At 42.6% G+C, this 17,418-nt stretch overlaps 2 protein-coding genes across 4 annotated transcripts; one reads left to right on the top strand and one right to left on the bottom strand.

Moving 5' to 3' along the window:
• Positions 1-1,690: 1,690 nt before the first annotated feature.
• On the bottom strand, positions 1,691-8,039 carry fahd2a (fumarylacetoacetate hydrolase domain containing 2A). Of its 3 annotated transcripts, none has more exons than XM_036527586.1 (8): positions 7,841-8,039; positions 6,839-7,104; positions 6,066-6,282; positions 5,038-5,097; positions 4,044-4,206; positions 3,827-3,935; positions 3,482-3,569; positions 1,691-2,944 (listed from the first exon to the last, which is right to left on the bottom strand). In XM_036527586.1, the coding sequence occupies exons 2-8, from the start codon at positions 7,099-7,101 to the stop codon at positions 2,882-2,884; spliced, it is 963 nt and encodes a 320-aa protein (XP_036383479.1). In that variant the 5' UTR covers positions 7,102-7,104; positions 7,841-8,039; the 3' UTR covers positions 1,691-2,881. The 3 variants fall into 3 exon arrangements, with proteins under 3 accessions (XP_036383479.1, XP_036383477.1, XP_036383478.1); XM_036527584.1 differs by lacking the exon at positions 7,841-8,039 and adding an exon at positions 7,630-7,834; XM_036527585.1 differs by lacking the exon at positions 7,841-8,039 and adding an exon at positions 7,630-7,834 and having other exon boundaries at positions 6,839-7,101.
• A 97-nt stretch (positions 8,040-8,136) lies between these two features.
• zgc:152830 (uncharacterized protein LOC767682 homolog) lies at positions 8,137-16,794 on the top strand. Its single transcript, XM_036527582.1, has 16 exons — positions 8,137-8,200; positions 10,509-10,550; positions 10,984-11,074; positions 11,197-11,345; positions 11,440-11,548; positions 11,647-11,774; positions 12,378-12,477; positions 12,611-12,686; positions 13,206-13,291; positions 13,384-13,488; positions 14,150-14,225; positions 14,379-14,497; positions 14,816-14,899; positions 15,389-15,446; positions 15,686-15,867; positions 16,488-16,794. The coding sequence occupies exons 1-16, from the start codon at positions 8,187-8,189 to the stop codon at positions 16,620-16,622; spliced, it is 1,554 nt and encodes a 517-aa protein (XP_036383475.1). The 5' UTR covers positions 8,137-8,186; the 3' UTR covers positions 16,623-16,794.
• The last annotated feature ends 624 nt before the right edge of the window (positions 16,795-17,418 follow it).

The following is a 17,418-nucleotide window of genomic DNA, read 5'->3' as shown; positions in this document are numbered from 1 at the left end:
TGCTGGGACGAGGACGTCCTGCCGACATACCCACCCCTATTCCCAGCAGAACAAAGCCAATTTGTTCCACCATTGTGATCTCCCAAGTACTGTTGGTTGATGACACAGCAGGGATCGAGCTGGGGCATTGATTTGTTTACCCTAAATGCAAGTGTGTTGGAAGGGTCAGGGTGTGCTAAAAAAAAAGTTTAAAAAAAAAAAAATATATATGAGTTTGAAGGGAGCAGTGTGGTGTGGTTAATATTTTGTTCCTTTCCCTGCAACAGTGCCTGCACATTGTCTGTTTTTATGACTGTTTTTGTTATGAAATATTAACTAGTATTTTTAAAGGCCTGTTTCTGTGTACAAAGCAAAGGCCAGCTTTGTCATACTTTCCTTATTTTAGAAATACAGTGCCATTTTGTTCTAGTCACTGTGCCAGTATGTTTGTTCATTTACTGCTGTTGTACGCTTCAAAAACAGATCAAGTTCAATTACATGGTTGCAATTCACACACTGCTGTTAGTGGGCTGCAATGCTGGTCCTGTGTCACACATTAGGTATGAGGAGTACAGCAATGAGTAAAGCATGCTTGCCAGTCCAAAACAAAAAAAAACCCAACAACCTCATCTGCCACACGGCAATTTTTGTTCCCTTTAATGGAAGCTTTGGTGATAACTAGGTAGTGTTGGATTCAAAAGTCCAAACCATTATCAGTGTTCCTGACCTTTTCCCTTCACTGGCAAACTTGAAAGTTTTGCTGCCACCTAGTGGTACAGTGTGTTGTGAGCGTTGTTAAAATTTGCCTTTAAAGGGTGAAAAAAATGCTTGAAGGCTGAGATTTTGACACTGATACTTGTACACTATTGACAGGCTAATCTCCCTGGAGTATTCTTCCACAGCTCTTACGTCTCACAGGAAGATACTTTGCATTTAAATAGTTTTTTCTTTTAATAGATCCTACAGTGAGTGCTGCTGTAAATAGATTTTGTCAGAGAAGCTGTACGGAATAAAACCTTGTGAGTTTTGCTCTGGAGTTACATGGAAAAGTTTTTGCTGTTTTGTCATAGGAGATGGGAGATAGGAGATTAAACAGAATAAATTTGTTCCTAGACAGATTTATTGCAGAGTGCAAGGCCAGGTCTTAAACACTGTAAAGGTCTCTGCTTCCAATACAGATTCTGGAAAGAATTTGAAATTTACCTTTAATGTATTTCCAACTCTGTCCTTTTGTTTTGCTTACACAACACATCTTGAAATAGCTTACATAGTCCACTGATTATAGTCAACACAATAACAAATCACATTTTAATGAGCTCACATTTAGTTAAATCAAGTTGGTTCTCAGGTATTTGTTAAAAGCAATTAAATTGAGCCTGCAATGTAAAAAAAAGCTGTGGAGAAATATTGGTCATTAGAGGAAAATGAAGTTAATTGGAGGTGTTACTGAGACCTGCGTAGCTGAAGCATCATAGAGATGGAGACAGGCAACTGTAGCTTTAGGGGACAATCAAAGATACTAAATGACTCCAGCAAGCTGTCCTGTTCACCTTCAAGTAGCAGGGAAGAGCTGGAGATTCAGAAATCTCAGCTGGAACAGTCTGGCCAGGCTGAAGTGTTAAACAGAGCAAGTCTGTTTTGCTTTAACCACTTGCCAAGTACATGTCACTCCTTCATAAAGCTGCCCTTTTTTCAGCATCTAAATTATATAAACTTGAAATAGCCCCATTTTAACTTACATTAAACCAGTGAGATGCATGTTATTGCATTAGGCCTTAAGCGATGCGCTGGGAACACAGGGTGCCGAGTGTTAGGGGGAAAAGCTGGCAGTAAAACACACGGCCTTTGTAAACGAGAGGCTGGTGTGCGCGGCCACAGCCCTCCTGCATGAATCATTAACCTGTCACTCTGCACTGGAATGCCTTGTAGTTAGGGCCTAGCCTTTCTTGCAACTCGAATTGGAAGCCTGTAATTCGGCCCTCTTGTACCACTGTGCTGACATAGCCTCCCCGTTAAGCCACATTGCATTCGATCATTCAATTACAATAACTTAATGAACTCAAGAAGTAATCAAGTGACTAATTATTGCATTATTGCACGCCTACTAAAAGACTGATATGCCCATTGATCTAATATTAGTCAGCAGTATTTAATATAATCTCATTGCAGCAGTCAAACCTGATCAACAGAGAGGCTCAGCTTGGGTGAAAATCAGTATACACAGTGGGTTGCAGCTGTTTGTGTGAGCTTTTTGCTTTCTTATCTACCTCCATCGTCACCTCTTGCTGACCCAACTGCTTATGCAACGATAAAAGGGATCATAACTATCATCAATCTGTTAATCAAATAAATCATCACTTCAGTACAGCCCATTCCTTGTTGAGTGATGAACTTTATCAGTTACAGAGAGACCTGGTGTATTTCAAACTACAGGTTGAAAGTCCAGATCATAGCAAGTGCCACACTCACAGCGTAGTAGAGGGTCTCTTCAGCAGTTTTAATATGAATGTTGAAACAGTTTTAAAACAGATTTAAATTCCGCATGGTTTTGTGAATGAGTACATGTGCTGACGTTGCAGTTTTAGGTGAATGTTAAAAGAATTATATCTGGTAAGTTAGTGGTGGGTAAGTTACAAAAACACTTACCCACCACTGAATAAGGCACTTACCGGATTTAAATGCAAATCCAGACTCAGTGACATTCAGAATTCAAGATGAATCGCTGGGTGGTGTCACAGGAAAGTACACAGCTGTCATGTCTAGTATTAAATTTTCAATTTAATGCCTATTTTAAGCAGCATAATCACAGTTTTAAAAAATCAGTAACAGCTACTGTTTTAGCACGGCTGAAGTAAACCAGATGGAAAGAGGGAAGCTGCATTGCTTGTTGTATTTACTTCAGTCAAATCACTGTGTTACGGATTACTCCAATTTTGTCAATCTCACACTCCACCACATCGCCTTTCTGCAAAAAAAAAAAAAAAAAACAAACAAACAAAACAAAACATGCTTTATTTTGGGAGAAGAAAAACTATTTTTAAATGTTTATCAAAGAAAAAAACAATTAGGTTTAATGAATTACTTCATTTGCAAATGAAATCCCTGCTTTACAAATAAAATATTCATTTGGTTAGCATATGCCATTATCCAGGGTGACCTGGAATACACTTATTACCCCAGCTGTCTGAGAACTGGAGATAGATTCACAGGGTTTAATTAAGCAAATCAGTTGCATGATTATGGGTTTAATTTGCTGATTAAGCCCTCTGTGTGGTGAGACTGAGAATTTCTGTTTTTTGCACATTTACAATGCATTGTATTTAGACACAATAAGCACCAAGGGAGGAAATTGTTTAATTTTACTGTGGCTTGTGGTCTGACATTATGTGTATGTACTGTTTTTTCGGCCTTATTATGTACACTTGTGTCTCTTTGTTTTGCAAGTCCCGCTGAATATGGGCATCTGCTGAATGACTAAATGTAATGTAATGGCAGTCCTCACCTTGAGATAGACTGGTGGCTTCCTGAACACACCTACTCCAGGAGGGGTCCCTGTCAGAAACACGTCCCCTGGACGCAGAGTGACGAACCTGCCGCAAAGAGAAAACGCATAGTCAGAGCAATGCCCTGAATGCAGACACACAGCCTCAGTCACCACACAACCTCTCTTCCCCAGCACCAGTGTAAGATAAACCAGTGTTTTCTCCCAGAGGGCAAATAAATCACTAGTGCTCCAACCTAAAGAATGTAGCCTGTTGAAAATATAACAGAACTCCATATTGTCGTCAGGTGGACACAGTCTGAGAATACAGTCACTGTCGAACATCCCAGTGTAGGCAACACTCACTGTGAGACCCAAGCCACAAGTTTTTCTGTCTTGAAGATCATCTGATTGGTGCTGCTATCCTGGACTGTGCTTCCGTTAACACGGCAGCGAATTCCCAGGTTGTGGGGGTCTGTGAAAAGAATTAGAAATGGCTCCTTTCTGCATGCAAATCCCCCCTCCTCCACTCAGGCTCTCCCCCTGAACACACTCATGTCTTATACCATTTTACAACTCACACCTTTAAGAGCTGCTGTGGTGACCAGGGCGGGACCTAATGGACAAAAGCTATCAAAGGTTTTTCCCAGAAGCCACTGCTTCCCGTTGCGCCGCATCTGCCAGTCACGTGCGCTGACGTCATTGGCCACTGTGAAGCCTGCCACGTAGGAGAGGGCCTCTTCCTCCTGGGAGAGTGAGAGGAGTTGAGAAAAACGTCTCAGTACCATGTATGGGAGCAGTCCGTTCTTCTGAATCTACTTATTGCCACAGCAGGCCATGTGACTGCGCTTATACAGGATGGCACTGTGCAGTGTGCGAAAAACTTGTCACACATCAACAAAAAAAAAAATCTGACTACAGGAATTTGGTCGGAAATATTGACATGAGGGTTACAAAGGTCCTGCGCAGTGATTCCTACGTGAAACCAAGAAAGCAACTTACAGACAAGAAGGGTCCTCTGAAACTACATCAGTCTCATTCAGTCATCTATCTCAGTTTTAAAACACACTTCTTTTTACAGCACAATGGAGAAAGAAGTCTACAACAATACAGGATTTGTATTACATGATATGTGCATTAGTAAATGCATTCATTTAAACAGATACATATATTTGGAGTTACTGTAACAACAAAAAATGCATTAATATGTACACAAACATAAAATATAAAGAAGTAAAGAAGAGATGTATTTGAATTTATTTAAATGTATTTAAATACTTCAATAAAAACACATACTGGATGTATACTCTGCCTAAGGAGAAGGGAAATTTAGAACTGACAGCTCTGAAGGAAACTTCTGTTTCCCCCCTTATGAAACACATGATTTAGGTCTTAGCACTGATATGTCACCTACATCAGGTTTCTCCTGCACTACCTGACATTGTCTGGCAATACTTTGTGTAGCCAGCTCACTTCATTGCCTTGATCTTTCTGCAATCTTGGCATCTCAGGTCAAATGCACCATATATATAGCATCAGAAATGCTATAGCCATTCCTCTGCGCCATTGGCACTTGCCTTGATGTGCTTCCCTTTCCGTCCAATTACAAAGGCCAGCTCCACCTCCCAGTCCACCTCCTTCAAAGAGAATGACAGAGTAAGTCTTCTCCCATTTCATTACGCTATGTATAGCACTGTGCATGTACATGTACATATGCACCATGCAAGGGCTATCACATTTGCTTATTTGTAGCCATTTACAGAAGTTTCACTTCCAGGTGAATGAATGATATGGTTACCTTGTAATGCCTGGCACAACATACACTATATGGACAAAAGTATTCGGACGCCTGATCATTACACCAACAGGGACTGTAATGACATTGTATTCAAATACGTATACTTTAATATGGAGTTGGTCCCCCTTTTGCAGCTATAACAGCTTCCACTCTTCTTGGAAGGCTTTCCACAAAATTTTGGAGTGTTTCTGTGGGAATCTGTGCCCATTCATTCTGTAGAGCATTTATGAGGTCAGACACTGATGTTGGACGAGAAGGCCTGGCTCGCAATCTCCGTTCCAGTTCATCCCAAAGGTGCTCGATGGGGTTGAGGTCAGGGCTCTGTGCGGGCCAGTCAAGTTCTTCCACACCGAACTCATCAAACCATGTCTTTATAGTCCTTGCTTTGTGCACTGGGGCACAGTCATGTTGGAATAGAAAAGGGCCTTCCCCAAACTGCTGCCACAAAGTTGGAAGCATAGCAATGTCCAAAATGTCTTGGTATGCTGAAGCATTAAGATTGCCCTTCACTGGAGATAAGGGGCCTAGCCCAAACCCTGAAAAACGGGTGTGGCCAAATACTTTTGTCTATATAATGTATGTTTAACAGTTACTATGTATGTAAAATAATGTGTTGCGTCATAGGCCTTCAGCCAAACTGGGCCTCTCCTTCCACCTGTTTGTATTCATAACATTGAATGCACTGCGAAGATCCTCTAACATTGACATCATATGGGATGGACAAACATAATCACCTGTGTCTACAACGTCTACCTGATGATATACAGACCAGCTGACCTGCAGCTGCAAGTACTCCACTAAGCTCACCTTGCTCTCATCGGGCAGTGTGATGTCATCGAATGGACCTGTGATGGCGCTGGGGAACTTGCTGAAGATGATGGGCTCCTCCGGGATGGGGGCATTCTGCTCCAGGCAGTGGTCGCGGTAGTTCATGCCCACACAAACCACCTTTTCTGGGTCAGTCACTGGGGGCAGCAGCCTCACCTCAGGCAGGGGCACCACACACTGACCACTGGACAGTGCTCTGAGAGGGGCCAAGTGGAGGACAATTGCAGGCTTGACCAATGATTTTGGAGACAAGTGACTGCGTGTGTCTTTTGTCAGAGTTCCCCGTGCCCACTGAGAATGAGTGGACACTATACGCAAGTAGTACTGCCCAGAAACACCATTTCTATAACATTATATACAGGAATGTAAGAGTTGTTGGCATAGGCATAAACTGAATCAACTCTATAACTATGGAAACAATATAGTAAGGAAAAACTAATGACAGAAATAGGAACTGAAAGATGAAACCTGAACTGAAAACTCACAGACTTGTTTGATGACCTTGTGTTTGTATTACTCATCCAGCTCGTGCAAGTTCTGGTACAAATCCCTGAAATACAGGGCTTTTTTTTAGATGAGCCAGCATTTCTGTTTTCTTCTGCTTTTGTTCCTGTGTGTAACAATGTCTAGAGAACTCAGAATAAACGAACTGCTGTGTATGCAAATCCCTGCAAGTAAGTCAAATTGTGTTAACCTTTCTGAAGTGTGTAACCTCTCTGTGTGTGTATACAGCTCTCCGTGTCTGCATGTACCTGTGTGCACACTCCATGCCCCTCTCCCCTGTCTCAAGGAATTCTTTCATGGTGTGGGGCAACGAGGGGTCAAAGTCCTTTAGGTCAACAACACCTTGGCCGGTCTCCAGTTCCACCCCAACTCTCACGTCCCCCTCTTGATTTCGACGACAGAACTGTACCAGTCGCATGGTTGTGCCACACACTCCCCGTCTCCCAGTGTCTGCGGACAGCTTTCCACCAAATCTCCGAGCGCAAATTAAGAAGCGGATGGGTAGTCTCATCTACTGAACACAAATCACAACATATCATCGAGTTAGACGTTAGACAGACAGGCAAGGGATATAGAAAGATGGAGGCGAATAAAGTATGTGCATCGTGTATTAATCTAAGAAGCAGTGAATGGATGAATTGGTTCAAACATTCACTAAAATGGTGATCGATTTAATAAGACCATTTAAAATCTAAACACCATATTGGCTGTTCCTATGATTTGCATAGATGTAACTGCCAAGATACCACAATACTATGAACCTGAGTCTAACGGCGTCTGATAACAGGTACTTCTCCTTAACAACTTCTGATAAAGAGGACATAGTATAATGTGCAAATATCCTTATCAACGCATAAAAGTCAGAGTGCGTGCCTTTCGTCTTTGTTAAACAAATGTCAGCTCAGCTGCAGCGAAACAATGCTCACGGCGCTGTAACAACCGAAAGTAAAACGTTGAATAAACTGACAAGCTCGAAATGTATTTTAATCGTTATGTCCCATCTGTTTACGAAAGCTAGTTTTCAAAAGTTATGTCCTACCTGTTTACAAATTGCTTGCTAAATTGCTACAGCGTTTCTGTACCGGTATTTAAACATTTAAACTGTTATAATGACTAAGTTCGCGAGCAGTTTATCAAAAAAAAGCAAGAAGCTACTTCGGCTATGCAAAGTGCGATAGATTCTTTATAGCTGCATTTTGCTGAATAATCGTCAGTTTGGTTGTACTTTGAACGAAAGACCAGACACTCACACTGCACACTGTGGGTAATCGCATTTCCTGGTTTAGTGTTTGTAGTTCCTCAGATAATCTCATAAATTAATTTTCTAAGTCATAACCTTTATTCGTCTAATGTGCTGTGTATAAAAAAGTTCCAAGTGACTAAAACTAAACACTTAACACATTATTGTTGTATTTCTTGGGCGGAACCCAGTCGATATCGAGGTATACCTCCGATAAAGGAACTACATTTCCCTAAAATAATCCCGCCCAGGTCATGTGAACAAAGGTTTATGACGGACGGAGCGATGCTAGTCAGCTGACTTGCTTCTTGAAGACAGACGTGCAGGAGAGAAGAGTTTCTTCAAGACGGGAAGAAATGGGGTTCGTAAGGTAAGAAACTCGTCGCAGATCAGATACAGTGTGCTCAGATGTGCTCCTGTAAATGGCCAGACTTCACGTATTGCTAGCCAAATTTAATTTGACTCAGATAACAAATTGTGATGATTTATGACTGAAATATAACCTGGCTAAATCACGTCAGCTAGCTATCTGGCTTTCTTCAAAGCAACAAGTTATTGACATTTTGATTTTATGGACTCGCCGAAGGGCGTTAAAACTATTCTGACAGTATGCATGGGACAGCAGTCGATTCTTAAGAAGAAGTGTGGAATTTTGTCTGGTATCGCACAATCTAAGTGTAGAATTAAATAAATACCCTGTACTCTACTGTTGTCTGCATTCAGACCAAATCTGTCAAAACAAATTGGACGCTTTGGCGGGTTCGCAGCCATCTGGGAATATTCAAGGCTGATGCAACATCGTGATATGTCTCTTGTAAGGTCTAACTACAGAATCAAGAAACCAGATAAACCTGCTTCCACTTGGCTGTGTACGCTGTTGCACACACAGTGGTAGTCATTCCTACCTGAAGGTGTTCTTCAGAAAGATTAAATACTTCCACATGTATGATCTGAACAATGTTACGCTTCATCACAGCGAGTGCTAACACATTTTGACATGGATGGAGGGGCAGGAAGGGAGTGAGTGAGAAAAAGGAAAGGAGGATGAAGTAAGAAGGAAAAAGGAAAGTATAAAGAACAAGGATGTGGAGAGATGCAAAGTTGTGTGCATAGGATGCAAAAACAGTGGGCTGTAATGTGAGAGGAAGAGTAAAAGACCAAGAGAAGTCTTCTTATGGGTTGTTGAGTGGGTTTCCTGTCTAAAGTAAAAATATATGTTCTTAATGTTTTGTAAATGTTTGACTCTGACCCTGGAAATAAAGCCTTTCTCATTGTGTGCCTTTTGAAAGAAAGGCAAAGCCTGTATGAGAGAAATGTCACATTTCTCCATGGCCTATATTCTTCTGCTGTTGTCCATGACACCATAGATGCAGGACAAATTAAAACGAGCTGTAGCAGTGCATTGTGGTATTGTGGGGTGTTTGTTAGTTATTTAAGACAAAGGGAGATGTTTAAGGGAAGTGAAACCAGGAGTGAGTGGCTGTTGGCTAACAATGTGGAATGTGGAATTAAAGGAATAGAAACTACTCTGCTGCTGAGTGCATATGGGCCAAATCTTCCAAGCCAGATGTCAGGCTTGTTGCAACCAAAACTGTCACAGATAGGCAATAGTTAACTTTCAGGTAATATTCAGGGATGATGCAACATTTTAACGTCTTTTGTAAATCCCTTCTATCTATGAGATCGAGACAACATTAAAGAATTTCACTTTCACTTTACCGCTGTGTACATTGTGCATAGATTTTTTTTTTGCTCATAGTTTGAAAATGGCCCTGAAATTAAAACCTTTGCCATCATGCACCTGTTGACAGAAAAGCAAACCATATGTCAAGACTGCTAAGGCCCCTGGGCTTCTGCTGTCAGCCATGATACCATAGATAACAACTTGTAACCCTTGCAAGTCAGTCTGGATAAGGGTGTATGCAAAGCAAATGTAATGTAATTCTCTTCACAGTCCAGTGCTGCAGGTTTCTTGCACCAATTTCCAATGTCCTGCCAGAACTAAGCTCACAAACCCTGGTACGGCCATGCCTGGTTCTCCACAATGATTCCAAGTTTATGTGTCTCCTTCTGTTCAAATCTACCTCACTAATTACAGCTAGAGTGCAGCAATGGCAAACCCATATGTAGATAGGCTAGATTCTGGCTGGGCTCCACCTGGCATTTTTCTATTACAGAAAAAGGAGTGCTAACATCAACATTCAGTGGAATCCTAGTTTGATTGTTGAACTGTAATGCAAATGCATATGTGATCCTGAGTAGAATGCCCCAGAATTCTGATCTGGATGGAATTTGCCTAAAAAGCTGGTGGAACTGGTGGTGTACTGCACCCATGCTGGGTATGCTGTGCCTTGGCAGTAACTGTGGTATCTCAAGAACAAATGATATTTACCATAAATATGTTCCCATTAGAGCAGCTTATTGTGTGGTTCTCCTGCACCACACCTGTAATTCATAATACATGCCTTTGTAAACTTCCTGCATACTTTGCATCCTGGCAAGCATTATTCAGGCAACAGGTCTGTCCCTTTTCACTTTTTCAGTAGTCTTTTACCAAAAGGACGAATTCCATTTCTCAGTGATCAGTTCTGTATTTCTTTTCACTGCATTTTCCATTCACCCATGGTTGTGCAAACTGAGACATCTCTCTCTCTCTCTCTCTCTCTCTCTCTCTCCAGCGTCCAGCCCATTCAATACACCACTGACTGCAAGGATGACAAGTGAGTATTGGGGCAGTGAGTTTTTAATGAGACCTCTGAAGACACAGCAATTCCACTCTCACCTGAGTACCTGACACACTACCCCTAAAGGAACTACACATGTCTCAAAACGCTCTCCTATTAAACTATAAAATAAAATTGTAAAAACAAAAATGTAATCTAATGGTTTAACACACGTTATCTTTACCCGCTAGTTTGTACCTTGCCTGGCCAACCATTGAAACCTGGTCATGCAGTGTTTCTAATATTGTTGACTCCATATGGTATTTCACTTGTGGTGTACTCTACCTCACTTGTAAGTTGCTTTGGATAAAGCTTTTGGATAAAATCGTAAATGTAAATGTATTGAAATGTATCCCTGTGGGAATCATGAGCCTGTCTGTCTACTGGATTGTGCATGAATGCGCTGGGTAATAGTGTGTGCTTTTCACAGCTTTGATGGCATAGTTTTGGTGGCCAAGGGTTTTGAGGACCTGCCCGATGAGCTGAAATGTTTGCAGAGACCACTGCAGGACTACAGCTCTGTGAGTTACACCCCCCAACACGTGTGCACACACACACACACACACACACACGCACACACACGAGCACAGCCACTCGTCCTGCACTGATGCAGGCTTTTTACCCTTCCTTCTCTCTGCAATAGGTGGACTGTGGGCTCAATGAGGAGGTGGTGCTGATAAAGGTGCCAGGAATTCCCGGGAATAGACTGGTGTTTGCCTCCACGGGTCCCGTTAATCGGGACTATGATGATGTCAGGAGGTTCAGTGATGCTGCTGTCAATGGGATCAAAAGGTCTGTTTTTCTTCTACATCTTCTCCAATTGCCTGTGTTGTTTTTTTCTGAACCAGAATACATTGGGTCTTCTTTTATATATTCCTCCAACTAGGGCAATGAAAGCTGGCGTTCAGCGCCCTCTGCTGGTGTGTCCCCCCCACAGCAGCTATGAAAACACCCCCCTTGTGGCAACTCTCGGAGCTCTCCATGCACTGTACATGGTGAGAGGCCCACGTTTTTCCAGTTCACTTAAAAAGCTTAAGATTTTTGTGTCTTTGAGAATGGCTTATCCTAAATTGTGTATTTATTACTGTTTCAGCCCCTTGAGATTCGGGAAGCTAAGCTGAAACCGTCCCCCCACAAGGTTACAGTGTTGGGTGTGTGGGTCAAGACGGAGGAAGAGGGAAAGAAGCTTGTTCATCTGGCTGTTGCACTTGAGGCTGGAAGGTCAATGAAATATCTGTTGCTGGGAGTTAGGGGTGGAACAATACTCTCAGGTCATGGTTTGGTTTAATATGTGATACTGGCTTCACAGTTCAATAAGGTCACAATATTTTGAACAAAATTTGAATGGTAACAAGTTATGACTAAACAAGATTCCTTATTTATTTCTGAGGTATAAAATGTGCAAAAACAATGTTGCTTGTTAAATCTGTAAAAATAATATATTGTTTCAAGTGCAAATTATGGAATGTCTTGTTATAAAATTTAAAAAATAAATGATCAAGTTTAGCTTTTAAAAGAAGATGCCCAGGCGGTGCTTTCCAGTGCAAGCCACGAAGTATGGCAAAACAAGATTGAGCGTTCACTTGTTTATTACGCCCTCTGCTGTTCAATGTAATTAAAACTGAAGAGAAGCTGATATCCTGAACAATTTTTCAGTTCCATTATATGTATCCTGTTTTTGTATAGCAATGCAGTTTTACAATATTTTATTACACCCCCAGTGAAGGAAATATGGAGAACGTTTGTCCACTAAGACTGTTTGTACCGAAGAAGAAGAGGTGGAAAAGTCCATTTACGGGATCTCCTCTTCCTTCCTCTCCGCAGGCTGGTGTGTCGCGACATTGGTGGGTCTGACCCTGAGCGCATGGCTGCCCCTCGCGTGGCGGAATACGTCGAGGCCCTCTTCAAGGACAGCCCTGTGGATGTACTGTAGAGCCACAAACTCTAATCTAACTCTGATCCTAACCCGAACTCTAACCCTGTGCAATTACCGGTTGTTGATCATAACGATGTGTCCGTTCCCCTGCTGTGATGTAACGCTCCTCTTCCTCTCACAGGTCAGTGTGGTGAGCGACGTGAGCGTGCTGGAGAAGGAGTACCCTTGCCTGGCTGCGGTCAACCGCTGTGCCAGTGGTATGAGAGCAGGACGACCTCTGTGTGCTTAATCCCGGGCTAGACTCTGAACTGTGACAGCTTTGCAGCAGGGGTGTGGCAACCCTTGTCTTGGAATGCCAGAGATTTCTCGTTTTTGTTCTGTTTAATTGAAGAAAAGCCGAAAATGTCACGGGCCATCCAGGGCCAGAGTTCCCTACCCCTCCCTTACACTTGCTATAGAGAAAGATCACTAAGATAACTTATCCTCATTAGGCACAGGGCAGGTAGGGGAAAGGGTTACGTGGACAGAGAGGGATGGTCAGCCTGGTGTGTGTGTGTGTGTGTGGGCAGTAGTATGGTGTAGTGTTAAGGAGCAGGGCTTGTAAACCAAAAGGTCGCTAGTTCGATTCCCCACTGGAGCACTGCTGACAACAGTTTCCTCAGTAAATATCCAGCAGTAAAAATGGGTAAAATGTAACCTATTTAAGTCACTTTGGATAAGAGAATCTGCTAAATGACAGTGTAACATAATGTAGCGTTATGTGTTTTGCCCTGTAGGTGTGCCTCGTCACCAGGGCAGAGTGATCAAGCTGCAGTACTGTGGGGAGGAACCCACTAAGGTGACACTGATGCTGGTGGGCAAGGTAAGAGCCACCGACAGGCAAAGACAGGGTCACACATTACAGATGCTACGTGACAACGGGGGCTGTATGTCTAAACCACTTGTTGTTCCCAGGGCATCACCTACGACACTGGTGGAGCAGACATCAAGGCTGGAGGGATCATGGCTGGCATGCACAGGGACAAGTGTGGTGCTGCTGCCGTGGCAGGCTTCTTCCAGGTACTGACTGGTGGCTCCCGTTTCACTCTTCTCCAGCCTTGTTTTGCCATTATACTATTGCATTGCATGTATTTCAGTATTAGGGACTTGACATCTGCAGCCAGTGTTCAAGTTTAGAGTGTCAATAAAGTTTTTTTTTTTTTCTGTCACACGCAACTCCTGTTTAGGTGATACCCTTGAGAGTCAGTTCCCAAGCTCTCAACATTATATACAAACAGTGAGAATATGAAGGCCCAATACAACCTTCAACCTTTTTTGTAATTTATTTCACAAATGTTTTTCCAGGAAAGTTGCATAGCCACAATTCTGTCTCAATCAGCCTTCCTCAGGCTACATAAAAGGACAGAATCAAAAACAACATGTGTGTACCATGTGTACTATGTCACATGCTCTGCATGCATGCATATGTACAGAATGTGTATTCGGGCAATACAAAGTAACAGTATGTTACAGCAAAGCACATCATAGTTGTAAACTTCACATTTGTGCATCCAGAGAACTGAGTCAGAGGATAAGTCCATGTACACGGCCCTGTATGGTGTGAAGGGGTATCTCTCTACCTGTAAATGCAGACGTTTAGACCTGTTAAATATGATAAAAGAATGCACACACACCCTCAAGGAGACGTTCAATGAGACGTACCTGTGCTGCCTCTCCCCAGGTCCTGGCTGAACTCAAACCCAAACACATCAAGGTGATAGGTGCTATGGCAATGGTGCGGAACAGTGTGGGGTCAGGTCAGTGGGATTTCTGATGTGCTGTTTCCGGTAGCTTCTGCTCCGCCACCTCCCACATTCCTTTACCTGCAGCCGCTCCTTCAGATTTCAACATGCATGCTGCCATGCACTGCGCATTAAGGGAGCCTCATGTCCGTGCCGTTTCCCCACCAGACTGCTACGTGTCCGACGAGCTGGTGGTGTCGCGGGCGGGGCGCCGGGTGCGCGTGGGGAACACCGATGCAGAGGGCCGCATGGTGATGGTAGACCTGCTGTGTGAGATGAAGGAGAAGGCGAGTCCACTCTAGATTCCTTTGTAAACCTATAGAAATTCGCTTTGAACGATGGCTGGAAAATAAGGGCAGATTACAACACTCACGTTGAATCGTACAGTTCTCTACGTATATATTAAATAAATATCCACCGGCTGAGTTTAGAATTGTGTGTTTGTCTCTTCCATTTTGCTGCTGTCTCTGTCCCACCTTTCTCACATCCTGCCCTCTGTTTACCCCATTCAGTGTTTCACCTGGAGGAAGAAGCCTAACTACAGATGGAATGCACACTGTTGGTGTTAACCTGTATATGTGTGTGTGTGTGTGTGTGTTTTTCAGGCGGAGCGGGAAGTGTCCCCTCAGCTGTTTACCATTGCCACTCTGACCGGACACGCCATCCGAGCCATGGGCCCCAATTACTCCGTGAGCACCACAGTGCACATAAATGCATGCACGCTCTTGAGTGGTGGATAACGACCAATGCCAATATGGTATCCTTGAATGATAAAATATACACTGAGTGAGATTTACAGGAGAAATGGGGTGTAGCCGCCACAGTGAGAAGCGCTGGAATGGGTTTCTACACTGTCAGATTGGGTACTCCTCCCCCACTATCTAGTCCCTTCTCTCTCAAGGTTCAAATTGTGCTTTTGTGGCACAACTATACAATGTGCAGTACTGGCAAGAAGATGGAAAATGCCATACAATAACAGCAGTAATGGTGGCAGTAATTTACATACTGATATACACAGAAGTAAAGTAATACATAAATAAGAAACACACAGACAGACATACTACACAAAACAATAGAGAAAAAAATCAATAAAATAAGAATAAACTGATGTATATAAAAATAAAATGGTAATTACAGCAGTACTGGAAATGTATTAATGTGTGCATTCTTTCTCTCAGATTATCATGGATAATGGAGCTGCTCACCGCTCTGGCAACGCCCAGCTGTGGCAAAAGGGTGAGTGGACCCCACTGGGCAGGATCTCACCCCATCCTCCTTTCCTGTAGTGTGATATTTGGTATTTGGACACAAACATTTTCTATTTTAGCGTTACATTTGTTTTGGAACCCTCCACTTATGCACGTGAGGAAGAATCACTGGATTGCTCAAACGCCTTAAAACAAAGTATTGCGCTGCAGAGTGCCACATGTGTACCATACAATAAGGCTGAGGCTCCACCTCTTCCTGCCTTTCAGCCGGGGAGGAGCTGGGTGACGTGTTCGAGGTGTCCAGGATTCGCCGGGAGGACTACGACTTTCACTGCGGTAAATCCGAGTACGAGGACATTCTGCAGTGCAACAACCTGCCGTCCAGTGCTACTCCCCGAGGACACCAGACCCCAGCTGCCTTCCTCATCATGGCGTCTGGCTTAGACAAGGTAACACGACACTGTGACACAGAACGCTGTGTTATGGACATGGTATCCCAACAATATGATGTAGCACAAGGTTACTTGTCAGTACACTTCTGCACAGTTCTTTGTCATGCACATTATAGACCTGTGCAAGGTAAGCCATCCTTTTGACACAGCATGACACTTTGTTAGGTCTGTACAACATAGGTAGCTAAGTAGGCATGACTTATAAAAAAATTTAATGTGGGTTCCAAGTTCAAGACATTCTGGTACCTTAAATTAATTCACAGAACTAACTTGAGCAAACAAGAGGAAGGTCCTGAAGAGAGTGTTTCACTGGGTGTTTACAGGGGCAATGGTCATGTTAGCAACACTTAAACTCAGCAGGATGTTTTTTTTTTTTCATTTTATTGTTAATTTCACAATGTTAGTCATTCATGAAAGCAGATTGAAGTTGTGAAAACTGTATATTTTACCAGTGGAGGTAACCTTTAACAGAACACTACATAGGTTACAGGCCTGGATTCAACTGTACAATACAACACAAGCCACTTCCATTTAACCCCATTTTCACATCCATCCTCATTAATACACATGTTAAGTTCTGTCTGCTTATTTTACTTCCCCCTCCCCCCCTCTCTCAGCATGGCGTGGACTCTAACTCACCCCTGCCATACTCCCACATTGACATCGCTGGTTCCAGCGGACCCTTTCCTGGTGTTCCCACTGGAGCCCCCATCCTCGCCATGGCGACCCACTACGTCCTGCCCAACCTCTGAAAGCTTCCTGCTTCTATCTGTCCACGAACAGCATATATACATCCTGTCCAATTACAAAACTAAGTAATCTGTCCTCTGAGGGAAAAAAGTAAACAAAAAGTGACAAATTCCTTCCACTTTACAAGCAATGGTGTTGGTGCACATTATGTTTAACAATGTACGTTAATGCATATTTTTATGCATAAAATACATAAAATTGAATTACATCTCTTCCTGTGAGTGTTTTTTTTCTGTCAACAGTACTGTACATCTCCGGTGTGATTGTTCAGCATAACCAAATGCCCTGCTTCTTTACAAATAGGATTTCAGCTGTAGGGTGTATATATTCTGAGAAAAGGCATATAGTCCATGCAGAGCACAGCCTCCCAACAAGTGTTCTAGGAATACTGTACAATGTGTGTCCTGGCTGTTGTTACAGATGAACTCTCAAAGCATGTTTGACTGACCTGTTAACAGTATACCAGTCTCTGACATCTCTACATTTAATTTATATTTAATTCTTTCTGGAAGGAAATGCTGATGGAGAGGTGTGTGTGCATGTGTGCAGTGATTAAAATTAGGTTGTTTAATTGATTTTTGTCAATATCTGACCCTTGAACAAGTTTAGGGTTTAGGTCTAATTGTTAGAATTAATTTGTTTGGGGTCTAAGGCACAAGTAATTGATGTTTCTGGTTGAATACTTACTGTATGTTTATTACGATTTTCAATAGCTTAAATGCACAGAAACTTGCAGGACTAGGTTAACTGACTCAAACATGCAACAAAGTATAGCTTATGTTTAAGTGCTGTCAAACC

This window comes from Megalops cyprinoides, chromosome 4 (genome assembly GCF_013368585.1).
Source record: "Megalops cyprinoides isolate fMegCyp1 chromosome 4, fMegCyp1.pri, whole genome shotgun sequence".
NCBI classification, from domain to species: Eukaryota; Metazoa; Chordata; class Actinopteri; order Elopiformes; family Megalopidae; genus Megalops; species Megalops cyprinoides.
Note: the sequence above shows the minus strand (reverse complement) of the source record. Positions and strands in the feature narration are given on the sequence as shown.